A 13,764-nucleotide genomic window follows, 5' to 3' on the forward strand; every position below is an offset into this window, starting at 1 on the left:
GCCCACCGAGTCCAACATCCTGTTCTCACAGTGACCAACCAGATGCCAAACACAAACTTTGGCAAAAGAAATGCAAGCAGACAGGAAGGGATGCTAAAAAAGAATTTGGGGAGTGCATTGCTACAAAAAGTAAAAAACAGCAACGAAAAATTATTTAAATATATTAGTAGCAACAGACCATCTAGGGAAGCGGTTAGACCCTTGAATGAAAAGGACGTCAAAGGTGCACAAAGGATAAGGAGATTGCAGAGAGGGGGTAAACACCTGTGCCTTAACTAACTTTTGCTAGAAGGGAGGCTGATAGTGGTGACAACAATGTTATAGACATAACAGACTAAACAAAAATTGATAAATCGCCAGGTCGTGATGGCATCCACCCAAGAGTTCTCAAAGAACTCAATGGTGAAATTGCTGATGTTCTAACAAAAATATATAACTTCTCAAGAAGTTCTTAAGATCAGTCTACACACCTGGGACTGGAAAGTAGGTAATGTAGCACAATTTTTTTTAAAAGACAGGTCGGGGTCATGGAAATTGCAGACTGATTCACTTAATGCCTGTTCCAGCAAAACTGGTGGAAAGTATTATTAAAGATAAAACAATGAAACATATAGAAGAACAAGCCTTGCTGAAGCAGAACCAGCATGGCTTCTGCGAGTGAACTGTAAGTCCTTTCTTATTAACCTTTCAGAGTTCTTTGAGAGTATCAACAAGCATGCAGATAGAAGTGATCCAGTTGACACTGTATACATAGACTTTCAGAAAGCGCTGAACAAAGTTCCTGACCAAAGATTCCTGAGTAAGCTCAGGAATAACGGAAGAAAAGGATAAGTCCTCTTGTGGATCAGTAACTAGTCCTATGAAAAGGATGACTTAGTGTGTGGAAGCTGTGAAAAAGGTAGAATCCACGTTAGGGATCATTACAAAAGGAACTAAAAATAAAACTGCCAATATCATCATACCATTATACAAATCTATGATGCAACCACACTAGGAATACTGTGTAAACTTCTGGTTGCCTCCACCTTCAACCGTTCAAAAAAAATATGAACAAGGTGGTGGAGAAACTCCTCTATAAGAAAAGCTTGCCACACATGGGGCCATTTAGTTTAGAGAAAAGGCAAGTAAAGGGGGATGTGACAGAGGTGTATAAACGTATGCATGGTATGAAAAAAGTGAAGAGAGCAAAGTTTTTCTCCCTCTCTTGCAACACTAGAACTTGGGGACGTCCTACGAAGCTGAATTTACTATTGTTTATCAACCATTTAGTATTTTTAGGCCTGTGGCTGAATTTTGTCCTGTCAGGGCTCCCTGTTTGGCCCAATGGGCCATTTAGGGGGAAGCCACGCCCATCTGCCCCACACCTGACGTCATTCATGCCAGCAGGTTTAGGGGCAGGTGAGAGTGGCACTTCAGAGGAGGAAGCGGACGCTTGAAGTGGGCTCCCAACTGCCCCTTTGCTGGAGGAAGGTGCCCTCCCGCCTGCCCTCCAGCAATGCTCTTTGAAGGAGCTCACACAGCAGGGTGGGCTGGCCTGGAAGGGGGCCTGTCTGGCTGGCTGGGTGCACCTGCTCCCTCCTGGGAAAAGGCACCCGCAGCCAGCAAAAGCCACCCCTTTGGGAAGCAGCTGCCTTTTGGAGGGACTGGCTGTGTGGAGGATTCGTCCTGCGGGCAGCTGATCCTTCCAAGAGGCACCTTCTTTCCCCTCCCCCCTGATCAGGTTATGGGGAGAGGACGAAAAGAGCAAAAGTGCCTTTTGAAGCAGTCTCTTCCCCCCCTTTAAACACCTCTCATTTATAGGACAGGGGAGGCCGCTTCCAGGGGCTCTTTGCAGCTTTGAGACGGTCCCCCAAGCTCCTAGCAGGGCAACCGTTGCACCCAGATCCTGCTTGCACACTTTTCACAGGCATGTTCTCGGCCACTGCGAGGAGAGTATGCTTGATTAGATGAGCCATTGGCCTGAACCAGCAGGCTGCTCTTACAGCCCTTTAAGATACCCTCCAAGAGAACTCACAGCCTGATGGGTTCATCTGCCATTAACGGCATTACACAGGAACGGAAAAATCCTTCAGTTCCCAGACCAAAAAGGTCCCCACAAGAGACCTGAGCAGCTACCTGCTGATGTCGCCTCTTCTTTGGGATCCTGGATCAGCAGATCTTCTCCTTCCCAACAGGAACGGAGGTCTGGCTCTTTCAAGGAAACAGACGAGACTAATTACTTTTGAGCATGAAATCCTCAAACATTCCAAATCGAGCCTTTTAAAGAGAAGAAGAGGTTTAATTTTATCTATTTATTTATTACATTTATGTCCCACCCTTCCTCCCAGAAGGAGCCCAGGGTGGCAAACAAATGGAAAAGCACTGAAAACATCTACGGGTATAAAACTTACTAAAAACAAATTATCTTTTTAAAAAAAATCTTTAAAAAATAATTCCAACACAGACGCAGACTGGGATAAGGTCTCTATTTAAAAGGCTCGTTGAAAGAGGCAGGTCTTCAGTAGGCGCCGAAAAGATATCAGAGATGTTGCCTGTCTAATATTTGAGGGGAGGGAATTCCAAAGGGTTGGTGCCACTACACTAAATGGTCCACTTCCTATGTTGTGGGGAATGGACCTCCTGATAAGATGGTATCTGCAGGAGGCCCTCGCCTACAGAGCGCAGGGATCGATTGGGCATAAAAGACAATCTTTCAGGTACTTTTGGACTTTAACTCCTGCACCCCATGAATGTTACAGGGTCACGTGGACCCAGCAGGATTAGCCTGGCAGCTGTGAACATGACTCACTGGGCATAAAGTTAATCTTGAAATGCCTGTTGGGGATGACACTGTGGAACCTAGGAAAGCCAGCTGTTTTCATTTGGGCCATAGCTTTTTATCACATCATAAGCAAAAATCATCATGGGAGCTGTCCCCCACTCCTTCAATAAGCAAGCCCAGGACACACTTCCAATTGGCACTTCTGGGGGAAATCTTTCATGTGGATTAAGAGTCAAGCCACTGCAACGTCTTTGTGTTCATCAGCGCCTCACTCTTGTAGAGCCTTTTTGGCTACCAGTGATGGGAGCAACCCCTCAACCTGGGGATCAGCTAATGTACGGATGGAGCATTTTCAGGCTATTTATGCGATCCCTTAAAATTTGCTTTGTATTCCAGGGTTCGAATCCCCACATAGCCATGAAGCGCACTGGGTGACCTTGGGCCAGTCACTGCCTCTCAGCCTCATGAAAACCCTATTCATAGGGTTGCTATAAGTCGGAATCGACTTGAAGGCAGTACATTCCAACTTACCAGCAGGAAATCTATTTTGGGGCTTTTATCGCTCTCAAGTCAGCGTTTGACTCTCTCTCTTCAGAAATCCTATGCAGGAAATCTGATCTGTCTATGGAGCCCCGGCTGTTTTTCTGAGTAAGATCCTTGGGCCACAATACTACCGCTCAAGTGAGATGTGGCTCTGATGGGCACCTCATTAATGTTATTTATTCATTTGGGGGGGTATATACAACGTTGTGTGCTACAGGGAATGTTCAAAAAGCCCCCAAAAGCTGTGGTCCCCCCCCCCAAATGTCCAGGGCTCAGACACCCATTTCCGTAGCATCATCCCAACAGTGGAGGGTTAAACGGCACATATACTAAATTTGTACCGTCAACATTTATCAGTTGAGAAGAAATGTGTCCTTACCAAGAGAGGCCATCATGTCACAAATCTCCTCCGTGACTTCCCTGTGCAGAGCTCTTTGGCCGGAATCCAGCAGGGCCCACTCCTCCTCCGTGAAATGCACGGCCACCTCCTCAAAGGTCACCAGACCCTGGAAGAAGAAGAGAAAAAAGTAGTGCTCCTAACATGCACCATTCTCCCAGTCTGAAAGGGGAAGGGGTCTCAGGGTAATTGATTGTGGGCTTTTATTGATTTTTCAGGCTCTATACCTAGGCCACTCTGAGATCTTGCATTGATGGCCAACAACCTGGATGACTTTTAAAGAGTAGACAAATTCTACTAGCCACAACGGCTATGTTCTCCCTCCCTTGTCAGAGGCAGTATGCTGGGAATTATAACACAACAGGCCCTTGGCAGCTACACTTTGGTTCATAGTGGACTCACTACGCATGCTGCAATTACTCCCTTGCCAATCCTCTCTCGTTTCATGACATGTTTAAACTGCTCGACTCTGAGATTCACACGAGCTGACATTTTCCATCTCCCTTTCTAATTTCCTTAATATAGTTACTCCCCCCCCCTAAATCTTTTTGCTATTTCTTTTAGCAAACGGATGCTTCACGTGTACATTCGAATAAAGCCATTGTGTGGATGTGCATTTCTGGGTTTCATGCTGCTTAGAAACATTTTCAGGGCAGCGCATGATTGCCTCCCGTAAAAGATCCCACCTCTTTAAAAGCCATGCGTGCACATTCATGTTCTGCCAGACGTGTCTCGATGGATCCCAAATGGGGAGAGCTGCTCTTGTGCTCAGTCCCCGCTTGCGGGCTTCCTGTTGAGGCATCTGGTTGGCTACTGAGAGAACAGGAAGCTGGACTAGACAGGCCTTCAGACTGATCCAGCAGGCTCTTCTTATATATTCATCTTATTTTATTTGAAACATTTATGTACCGCTTAATTTTTTGCATTTCTCAGCAGTGTGCGTAAGCATAAAATAAAAAACAGAATAAAGTCAGCATAATACCGAACTCAAAAGGAGAGACAAAAAGGCATTTATTCCAGACTCAGCCCAGAGAGAGGCATCCAGGCTGTTCTCTCTGTGTCCACACCACCACCAGTGATCTTCTCCTTACCTGAGGGGGCCTCCCGACAGCTCTTTCCAACCCGCCCCAAAGAAGACACGATCCAGCCGGTGCCTCTGAGGTCATGGTGCTGCCTGCGGGGAAGACGAGGAGGAGGGAGAGGCGTAAATTCAGCCACCTCTGGGGCTCTCACAGCAGCTCCCAGGATGCACTTTGGAGGAGAGAGCAGCTCTCACGTCTCTGCAGGGGAGACGGCAGACGGGAGGAATGTCACCCTTTACACAAATTTGGTTCCAGACATTTAATTATAACCTGCTTCAGTCTACAAAATGGCATGCCCCTTTCCTGTGTGCATTTCCTTAGTGCTCAGTTTCCTTCAAGATGTTTTACCTGCAAAGCCCCTTAACACTTAGGCAGGGCCCAAATCTCTTTCAGACCCCCTCCCTCGGTTCTTCCAGGCTTTTCTCCATGCTGGGGGGGGGGAAGAACAATATCTCATCCTCCCCCCCATCAATCCAGCCCTCATGTTCCCCCTCCCCTCTTCATCTCTCCTCCCGCTTCCGCAAAGCCTCTTTCCTGCCCGCCACAGTTTCTTCTCCAACTTGTGAACAATTTCAGCCTTTCTTATTTTCATCGTTTTTTATGCATGCCATTAAAACCTTAATCCGTATGGATATTAACTGCATGTCATGTCCCTGGCAGGTGACCAAAAAAAAAAGTTTTGCACATATTGTAAAGAAATGGTAGAAGTAGATTCGGTCAAATGACGCCATCTGGAAGCTCCCTGGAGATGGGAAAAGCCTCCACTCTTTCCATCAGAAATATGGGAAGAGGAACACTGAGCTGCATTCAGCCCGCTGGGCAGTGAAAAGGCTTTGAAGAACTTCTTGCAACTTCTCTACGTTAAGAATAGCACAACACAATATTGATATCAGCCACCAGTAGTGTAGTGGCAAATTCAGAAGTGCAGGGTCCCTTCATATTAAACATAGACATACCCCCTCCAAATTTTTGGTTTTTGCTGGGGGGTTGCAAATGATATCCTGGATAATGCCTAGGAATCAATAAGGCTGAAAAAGGAGAGCGTTAGCTACTGAGAAGAGTCTTCTCAATTGCTAACTCGCCTCCTTTCACTCCAGTTGGCTCCAATCTGCAGGAAAGGACAAGGAAGCATGTTAGAAGACTCTTCTCAGCAGCTAACACACTCCCCTTTCATGCTGATTGGCTGATGGGATGCTGGAGACATAGGGACCCTGTTTCCAAAAAAGTAAAGAGTCTAAGACCCCTCTGAGACCCTGGACTACTACACCCCATTAGCCACTCGTATTATCTGTGGATTACAACTCCCATTGCCCCTGACCACTGGCCATGCTGACTGGGGCTGATGGGAGTTGCAATCCAACAACTGGATGGCACCAGGTTGCACAAGGCTGCTCCATGGTGAGCAGGTGGCACACAAGTCAGAAAGCTTAACGGCATACTTGCCTGCCTTACAGGGTTGTAGCTTGGGTGACTGAGCTATTAAGTTTATTTACTTAAGTTTAAATACAGTTTTTACCCAAATGTTTTACTGCATTTTCATATTCTTACCAAGGATCCCCCTTTGTTTTCACAACAACACTGGCACCGGGGGAAGGTCCCCAACCGCATGTTGACACAGTTCAGTACTAAATGGTAAGTACTTCTAAGAATAAGGTAACAAGCACACACACTTGCACTTCTGAGAATAACAGGCACACATACTTGCACAGATGTGCAACTGCACACATAGCAGGTACACAAAGTTCCCCACCAAGTTAAGGCTGCTCCTGCATGACACACAGGCTGTCATCCTAGCCCACCTTACAGGGCTGTTGTTTTCAAGGCAACTGGTGAGGCCAGGAAGAGGGGAGGCTGGCAGCACCGGCAGAGAGAGATCCCTCAGCACCCTTGAGATGGGCCAATCCTGCAAAAGAAGCTGAGGTCCACTCCTCTAGGGTCTTCCCCTCCAACACACTCCCAAGAGGATGTCTGGAGAAGCCCTTCCCGTGGAGCGCAGCTGAGGAGGGAACATTTATTCACCCATTTCCTCCATTCTCTGCCTTGAAAGCTTCTAGAAGCCCATTCGGAGCCTGGTCAGTTTCAGATTCCTCTGTCCATCCCTCCATCTTCCTTGCCTGACAGGAGGGGAACTGACCAGCCCCTGTTCCAGTTTAGGAAATCCAAAAGGATCTCACCTTGCAACTCTGGGGCGGAAAAGCAGCACAGCAAACCCCTCCCCTCCAATGCGCCCCCCAACAAGGCTGTTTCCTCTGCATCAAGAGGTCCCCCCTTTCCTCCCTGCCTGAGCTGCGCTTCATCCCTGGGGGGACTGGAGTAACCTGCAAAGGGGCTGGGGGGCAGCTTCAATGGAAACAGTTTTGCCCCCACTTTGCAGCTGGACTGCGTGGATCAGCCCCCCCCCTTCCACAATTTCTATGGATTCCCAGAGGGGAGGGGGGCTCTTCCATAGTTTTCCCAAAAGCAAATCCTCCTTCTCTCTCCCTCCAAAAAAATCACCCTCCCCATGTTGCACCTCTTTCTCCTCTGACTTCTCCAGCCTCCTCCTCCTCCAGGAATATGAATGGAGAACACCCCCCCACCCCTCCAGTATTCTCCCACCCCTCCGCCTTGGGGTTAACACTTCCTGCCTCTCTAGGAAGCAGAACTCGGCTCCTTAACCCCATTGGAGGACTGAATGGCAGGGAGTGGCAATCAGCAGGAGGGAGGGGGACAATAGTGCAGGCGGGGTGGGGTCCCTCCTTCCCTCCCTCTCTCCCTCTCCTGGGAAAAGAAACAGGCTTGGCGAGGAGGAGGCTGGAGCGTGCAGAGGACAAAGAGGTGCAACATGCGGGGGGGATTTGGTATTTTGGGGGGGTGAAGGAAAAGGAGGGCAGAGCCCCACCCCGCTTTCGACAGGTCCTTGGTCCTTGGAAGGCTGCTTGTGTGTAAATGTGACCCTTGCGTTGAAGAATATTCCCTAACCACTACATTAGACACAGACTCTTATCCTGGACCACCTTACAGGGCCGTTGTGCTTTGGACAGGGAAACAGACCCTCAGCACCCCGTCAGATGGGCCAATCCTGCAAGAGGAGCTGGGATGCACCCCAAGGGTGCTTCAATGTTCCCCTACAACACACTCCCAACAGGATGTCTGGAGAAGCCCCTTCCCCTCAAGTCCTGTTGAGGAGGGGGCGTTTAATCACCCATTTTCTCCATCCTCTGCCTTGAAAGCTTTCGGAAGCCCATTCAGAGCCTGGTCAGTTTCAGATTCCTCTCCCCATCCCTCCATCTTCCTTGCCTGACAGGAGGGGAACTGACCAGCCCCTCTTCCAGTGGAGGAAATCCAACAGGAGCTCTGCCTCCAGCTGTGGGGCAGAAAAGCAGCCCAGCAAACCCCTCCCCTCCAATGTGCTCCCCGCAACAAGGCTGTTTCCTCTGCATCAAGAGGTCCCCTCCTTTTCCCCCTGCCTGAGCTGCATTTCATCCCTGGGGGGACTGGGCTGACATGCAAAAGGGGGGTGGGGTGGGGGTGTAAAAGCCGGAACGGCCCTTTATAAAAGAAATTGATGTCAAAAACATTGAGATGTGTTAGAGACACTTGAGAACAATATTTCGGAACAAAAACCATTCTGATAGGATTTTTATTAACCCTTTAATAACCAAAATGCCCTCCGGAAGGGAATGAAACAGCCTGGAACGGCAACTTCCCAGCAACCCAGACCCACCAAATTCACCAGTCCCACATGACTACATGGGATGCATGCAATAAGACACAAAACGTCCACGCAAACCATGTTCCGATACCCGTTCCGGGCCATAATACGCTTTTACGTAAAACAGCCCGGAATGGCGACTTCCCAGTGACCCAGACCCACCAAATTCACCAGTGCAACATGACTCAATGGGATTCATGCAAAAAGTCACAAAACTTCCACATAAGCCACATTCCATGCAATAATACATCTTTCTGAACAGAGCCCAGAACAACATCTGAACCAGCCAAGTCAATCAGATGCACCAGTCATGCATATCTGTATGAGTCAATGCTCTGGGCCACAAGGTTTCACAGCAACCACATTACAAGGCCCATTTGCATTGGGAAAATGGCCCAGAATTGCAACTTTCTACCTAGGCAGCTAGAAAACATGAATCCAGTAAAAAATAAACACACATAGCAAGAACTAAAACAATGTATACAAATATATATATTCTAAAACAACATTAGGATATAAATGTAACATAATATAAATAGCAGCAACTGAACCAATATTTTTGTAAGCATTTTGCAAAATAAACAGGACACAAATGTACTCTTTTGTGCAGGTAGGCGTGCAAGATCAATTCAAGTATAGAATAGTGTTTATCAACGCTTAAGATAGCATTAGACAAGATCATGTTATAGAGGAAAACGTTTTTGCCTGTGGCATGGATTCTTCATTTGTCACAACACTTTGGACATTTGAATATGCCACGAGGAGCTTGATTTCTCTCAAGGCAGGACAGGTAGTACCAGTCCTGACAGACTCCCTGGCAGAGAATCATTGTGTCCTCCTTGGGTTTCTTGCACAGATTACCCATTCAACACAATGACCAAGATGAAGTATAATACTGTCGTACTGCTGAATGCAATTGCAGACCATGATCCTTTAGGCACATTTCTTGAGACAGGAGTTCATGACTTTCTGGTTTATTTGTTCCTTTCTTCTCTGCTGCTGTCTCTGAGTTGCACTTGGTTGTGGAAGTAATGCATTCTTGCTGAGCAGTTCCGTAGCAATCCACTGCCGTACAGGGACCATGTCTACTGGGAAGGGGATTGGAGAGCCACTGCACAACACATGTGCAGACAGACATACAAACACCCCACAGCTGGAAGAGTCCTTTTGAACTGGTATGTCAAGAGGTGCATGAAGGATCCACTCTGACCAATTCATTGCTGAAGCTGACTGCATCTCTATAAATGTTTGCAGCATGTTGCTGTACTCGGTGGAGATGCCACATTTGGACTCAAGATACAGAATAATTTTCCACTTGAAGAACACAATCATGAGTACCCAATGAGAACTGTGTACATTGGTGGGGAGGAGCCAGATGTCCTTCATCACAACATCCACATTTGTGCCAAAGTTATGAACACTTCTTGTGTATCCCTGTAATTCCATGGACCGCATAATAAATGGGCTGAAGACACACACGTCGACATCTGTACTTGTCACAGTCTCTAGATTTGTTCTAGTAATTAGGAATCCCCCAATTACAGTGTCAACTAGCCAGTTTTGATTCAGAAGAGACTGAAAATGGGCCTTGTAATGTGGTTGCTATGACTCCCCTGCCTTGACACCGATGACGCTGCCTCGCGTCGGAGCCCCATTGAAGTTCTCGAAGCTAATCTAAAAAAAAGTAACATAAGCATTGAGACCTGGGAAGCCTTGGCCCATGAGTGCCCCAATTGGAGGTCAGCCATTATCAAAGGTGCTATGGACTTTGAAGAACCACGAGTATAGGGCGAAGGGACAAATGAGCTAAGCAGAAGGCACATCAAGCAAATCCTCATCGTGACCATCTTCCATCTGGAAACCGATGTCCTCACTGTGGGAGGCTGTGTGGATCCAGAATTGGCCTCTACAGTCACTTACGGACAGACCGCTAAAGACCTTATCTTGGAAGACAATTTTACTGGGCCATGAGTGATCGCCAACGAATGAATGAATGAAGAAGCGGGGCAGCATGCTCCCACAGTCAGAAGCAGCAGCTCTCACCCCTGCTTCTTTGTCTCCCCCCGAACTGTTAGGCAGGCTCCAGACCTGCTCCCGCCCTATCAGATCTTCCCCAATCACCGAAGTGCCCCCTGTGATGTTCCTGTATTAGTGTATATATGGCAAGCGCTGTTTGGATAGGAGATACATGGTAAGTGGAATGAAAGAGGGGGGAGTGAATGGGCAGTAGAATGCTGGATGATTGGCTGAGTGTTGAGAATGGCTGACAGTATAAATGGAAGGATGACAGTTAAATCTGGGTGGACGTTAGTGGGTTGTTTGAGAGGGTGGACGTTGGTGGGTTGTTTTGGTGCATTTTTGAGAGGAGATTGTGTGGAGAGTTGGTGGATGTGAGGAGAGTGTGGAGTTCGGATTAATACTAAGACAAGTATCATAGCAATAGAAGAAACCATATGCTTATGTGCCTTTATAAAGTAATCTTGTTATCTTTGTTATTTAATAAATACTATATTTGGTTTACCAAAGGCCTGATCCTTGGCTGGGGTTTCACAGACCAGAAGGGAGGGTAAGGTAAATACCAAGGCTGAAGGGTAACAAATGGTGGCAGCGGTGAAGGGAATAATATAACACCACAAGTATTCAGAGCAAACCAGAATTATCTGCATTGATACAAAGGGAGTGGGACAGCTTAAGCACGCAGTCACAGAGGTAACCTGATTGAGAGAGACTCAGGCAGAGTCTCTGGGGATACTGGTTATAGGATGTGACTGGTGGTGCTGCCTAGCAGGTGGATCTATTGAGATCTGTGCTAAAGCGGAGAGAGAAACAATAAAAAAGGACAGTCCGGACTGGTGGAGTCCCTGGTGGTGCCTAGTGACAGGCAGTAGACACAAGCAGGTAGGAACCTGACAGGGAGAGCCAGGGAAGGGCGTCACATGTGGTGGCAGTAGCGGTGGGATCCGAACAAAGGAGAATATGTCACAGGTGTTGGCTGTAGCGGTGGCATGAATACTAGAGAATCCCTAACAGTGGTGGGGCAAACAGAAATAACAAATCAAGATTACTTGTGAGAGTGACTGGCAAAGAGTGTGTGGCAAAGAGTGAGTGAACTCCAACATCATGGCTGAATACATAAAGATGAAAAGAGAGGAGCTGGTGGAGAAGTGCATAACATTCAATTTACCTCACGAGGGTAAAGGGGTAGATGAATTGAGGGTAGCACTAATAGGATTTACAACTGCCCAGCAAAAACAACCTGTCAGGGAAGAGACCCCAGAAGGATACTCAAGCAATCCCACTTATATAGAGTATTTGAGAGAAAAGTTGAGATGGGAGGCTGAGGAGAAAGACAAAGAGAGGGAGTTGGAATTTGAGAGAATGAGAGTGGATGAGGAATTACAGGTGGAAAAATTAAAATTTGAAAGAGAGAAGTTTCATTCTGATGAAACAAGAAAGGACAGAAATGAAACTAAAATAAAGGTGACACCAAAAGATTTTGCAGTGTTTGAGCCTGGACAGGATCCACAAATTTACCTCAGTACTTTTGAAAAGGCAGCTCAATTGTGGGGGCTACCAGAGGATAAATATATGCAATATTTATCAAACCTGATCAAAGGGGAATTGGCTGAGGTATACCAATATTTCCCCTCAGACAAGCCCGTCACATATGCTGAGTTTAAAGAGGCAGTATACAAAAGATTCAGACTGGGACCTGACTATTTTAGAAAGTTATTCCGAAACTGTCAGATCCAAGCAGGGAGGTCTTTTGTTGAACTGGGAGCAAAGTTGATGGATATATTTGGAAAGTGGATGAGTAGTGCCAAAGCTCAGTCAGTGGAAGAGGTGAAAAGCCTCATGATACTGGATCAATTATTCCATCAGTTACCACCAGAAATAAGGCTCCTTGTCAAAGACCGTTCCCCTACATCGGTGCAGGAGGCCACAGAGATGGTGGATCACTTTGCCTCCAACAGAACTGGCTGGGTGGGGAAAACATCAAGGGAGTTTAAACCCAGACCATATAATGGTGGCAGAAAGGATGTGGTATCACAGCGAGTGAGTCCTCCAGTAAAATCTGAAGAGCACAGGACACCCCAGAGTGGATCTGTGTACCCTAAAACAGAGGAGAAATTATGCTATGAATGTGGTAGACCGGGGCACCTACGGTTTCAATGTGAGGTTGCCAACCCCATTAGTAATCCTGCTCAGGCAAGGGCAGTAAAAATAGAACCAAAAGATCCAACCACAAAAAAGGTTCAGTTCTGCCAGATAAACTGGACAGAAGTAACAGACCTTGATTCAAGTCTGAGAGAGGAAGTGAGTGTACAAGGGGCAAATTATTGGGCATTGCTTGATACTGGTGCCGCTCAGACGTTACTGAAACCAGATTTAATAAAATCTGAGGAAATATTACCACAGGAAACTGTGACTATTCAAGGAGTGAGGGGTAGACCAGAAAGCTTGCCTATGGCCCTAGTGAAAATGGAGTGGAGAGGCAGAGAGGGCAGATATAAAGTAGGTATTAATGCCCAACAACAAGAACCAGTGATACTGGGAAGAGATGTTATGGGGGCACAAGGGAAAATATATGTGGTGACCAGACAGCAACTTGGCAAAGAAACGGAAGCCATGTTAACACAGGCTGAAGGAAACAGGGTGGAATCTGTTTGCGAGCCTCAGGTCACCATAGCAACCCTTGGCAGGCCTGCTGAAGGAGACAAACTGTATCAAATGGTCTCTGGGGAAGAGACAGAGCATTTCAGAGAAGAACTGAATAAGGATACCAGTTTGAAGCAGATAAAGGAGCAAGCCCTGACCCAACAGATTCCTTTCACTGACAAACTGAGGAATCAAGTTGTTTGTGAGAATGGGATTTTATATAGACTGTGGATGCCTGCTGAGAGAAAGGATGAATGTGAACCAGTGAAGCAATTAATAGTACCTAGCAAATACAGAACCAGATTGCTAGAGGTAGCCCACGATGTCCCATGTGCAGGACATCTGGGAATAAAAAAGACCAAGAGGAGATTGGCTGCACACTATTATTGGCCAAACATCTCCAAAGATGTAAAACAACATTGTCTATCTTGTGGTATATGCCAAAAGGTGGGGAAAAGTGGAGTAAAGACTAAGGCACCCTTAAAGCCCCTTCCTATAACTGGACAACCCTTTTATAGAGTGGGAATAGATTTGGTGGGCCCTTTTTCCAAACCCACAAGGCATGGCAAGAAATATCTAGTGGTGGTGGTGGATTTTGCCCCCAGGTACCCAGACGCAGAAACACTGA

The 13,764-nt window shown here is 46.9% G+C and overlaps 1 protein-coding gene across 1 annotated transcript in view; it reads right to left on the minus strand.

Annotated features, from left to right (window-relative positions):
* The window catches only part of LOC133381755 (zinc finger protein OZF-like), a 57,626-nt gene that overhangs the window by 18,565 nt on the left and 25,297 nt on the right, over positions 1-13,764 (minus strand). The window contains exons 2-4 of the mRNA XM_061621166.1: positions 4,793-4,875; positions 3,684-3,810; positions 2,116-2,190 (exon numbers count right to left, since the gene is read on the minus strand). Of these exons, the coding sequence (XP_061477150.1) occupies positions 2,116-2,190; positions 3,684-3,810; positions 4,793-4,867 (277 nt within the window). The 5' untranslated portion in view covers positions 4,868-4,875. The remainder of the gene's footprint in view (positions 1-2,115; positions 2,191-3,683; positions 3,811-4,792; positions 4,876-13,764) is intronic.

The sequence above is a fragment of the Rhineura floridana genome, chromosome 3 (assembly GCF_030035675.1).
Source record: "Rhineura floridana isolate rRhiFlo1 chromosome 3, rRhiFlo1.hap2, whole genome shotgun sequence".
In the NCBI taxonomy this organism is placed as follows: domain Eukaryota; kingdom Metazoa; phylum Chordata; class Lepidosauria; order Squamata; family Rhineuridae; genus Rhineura; species Rhineura floridana.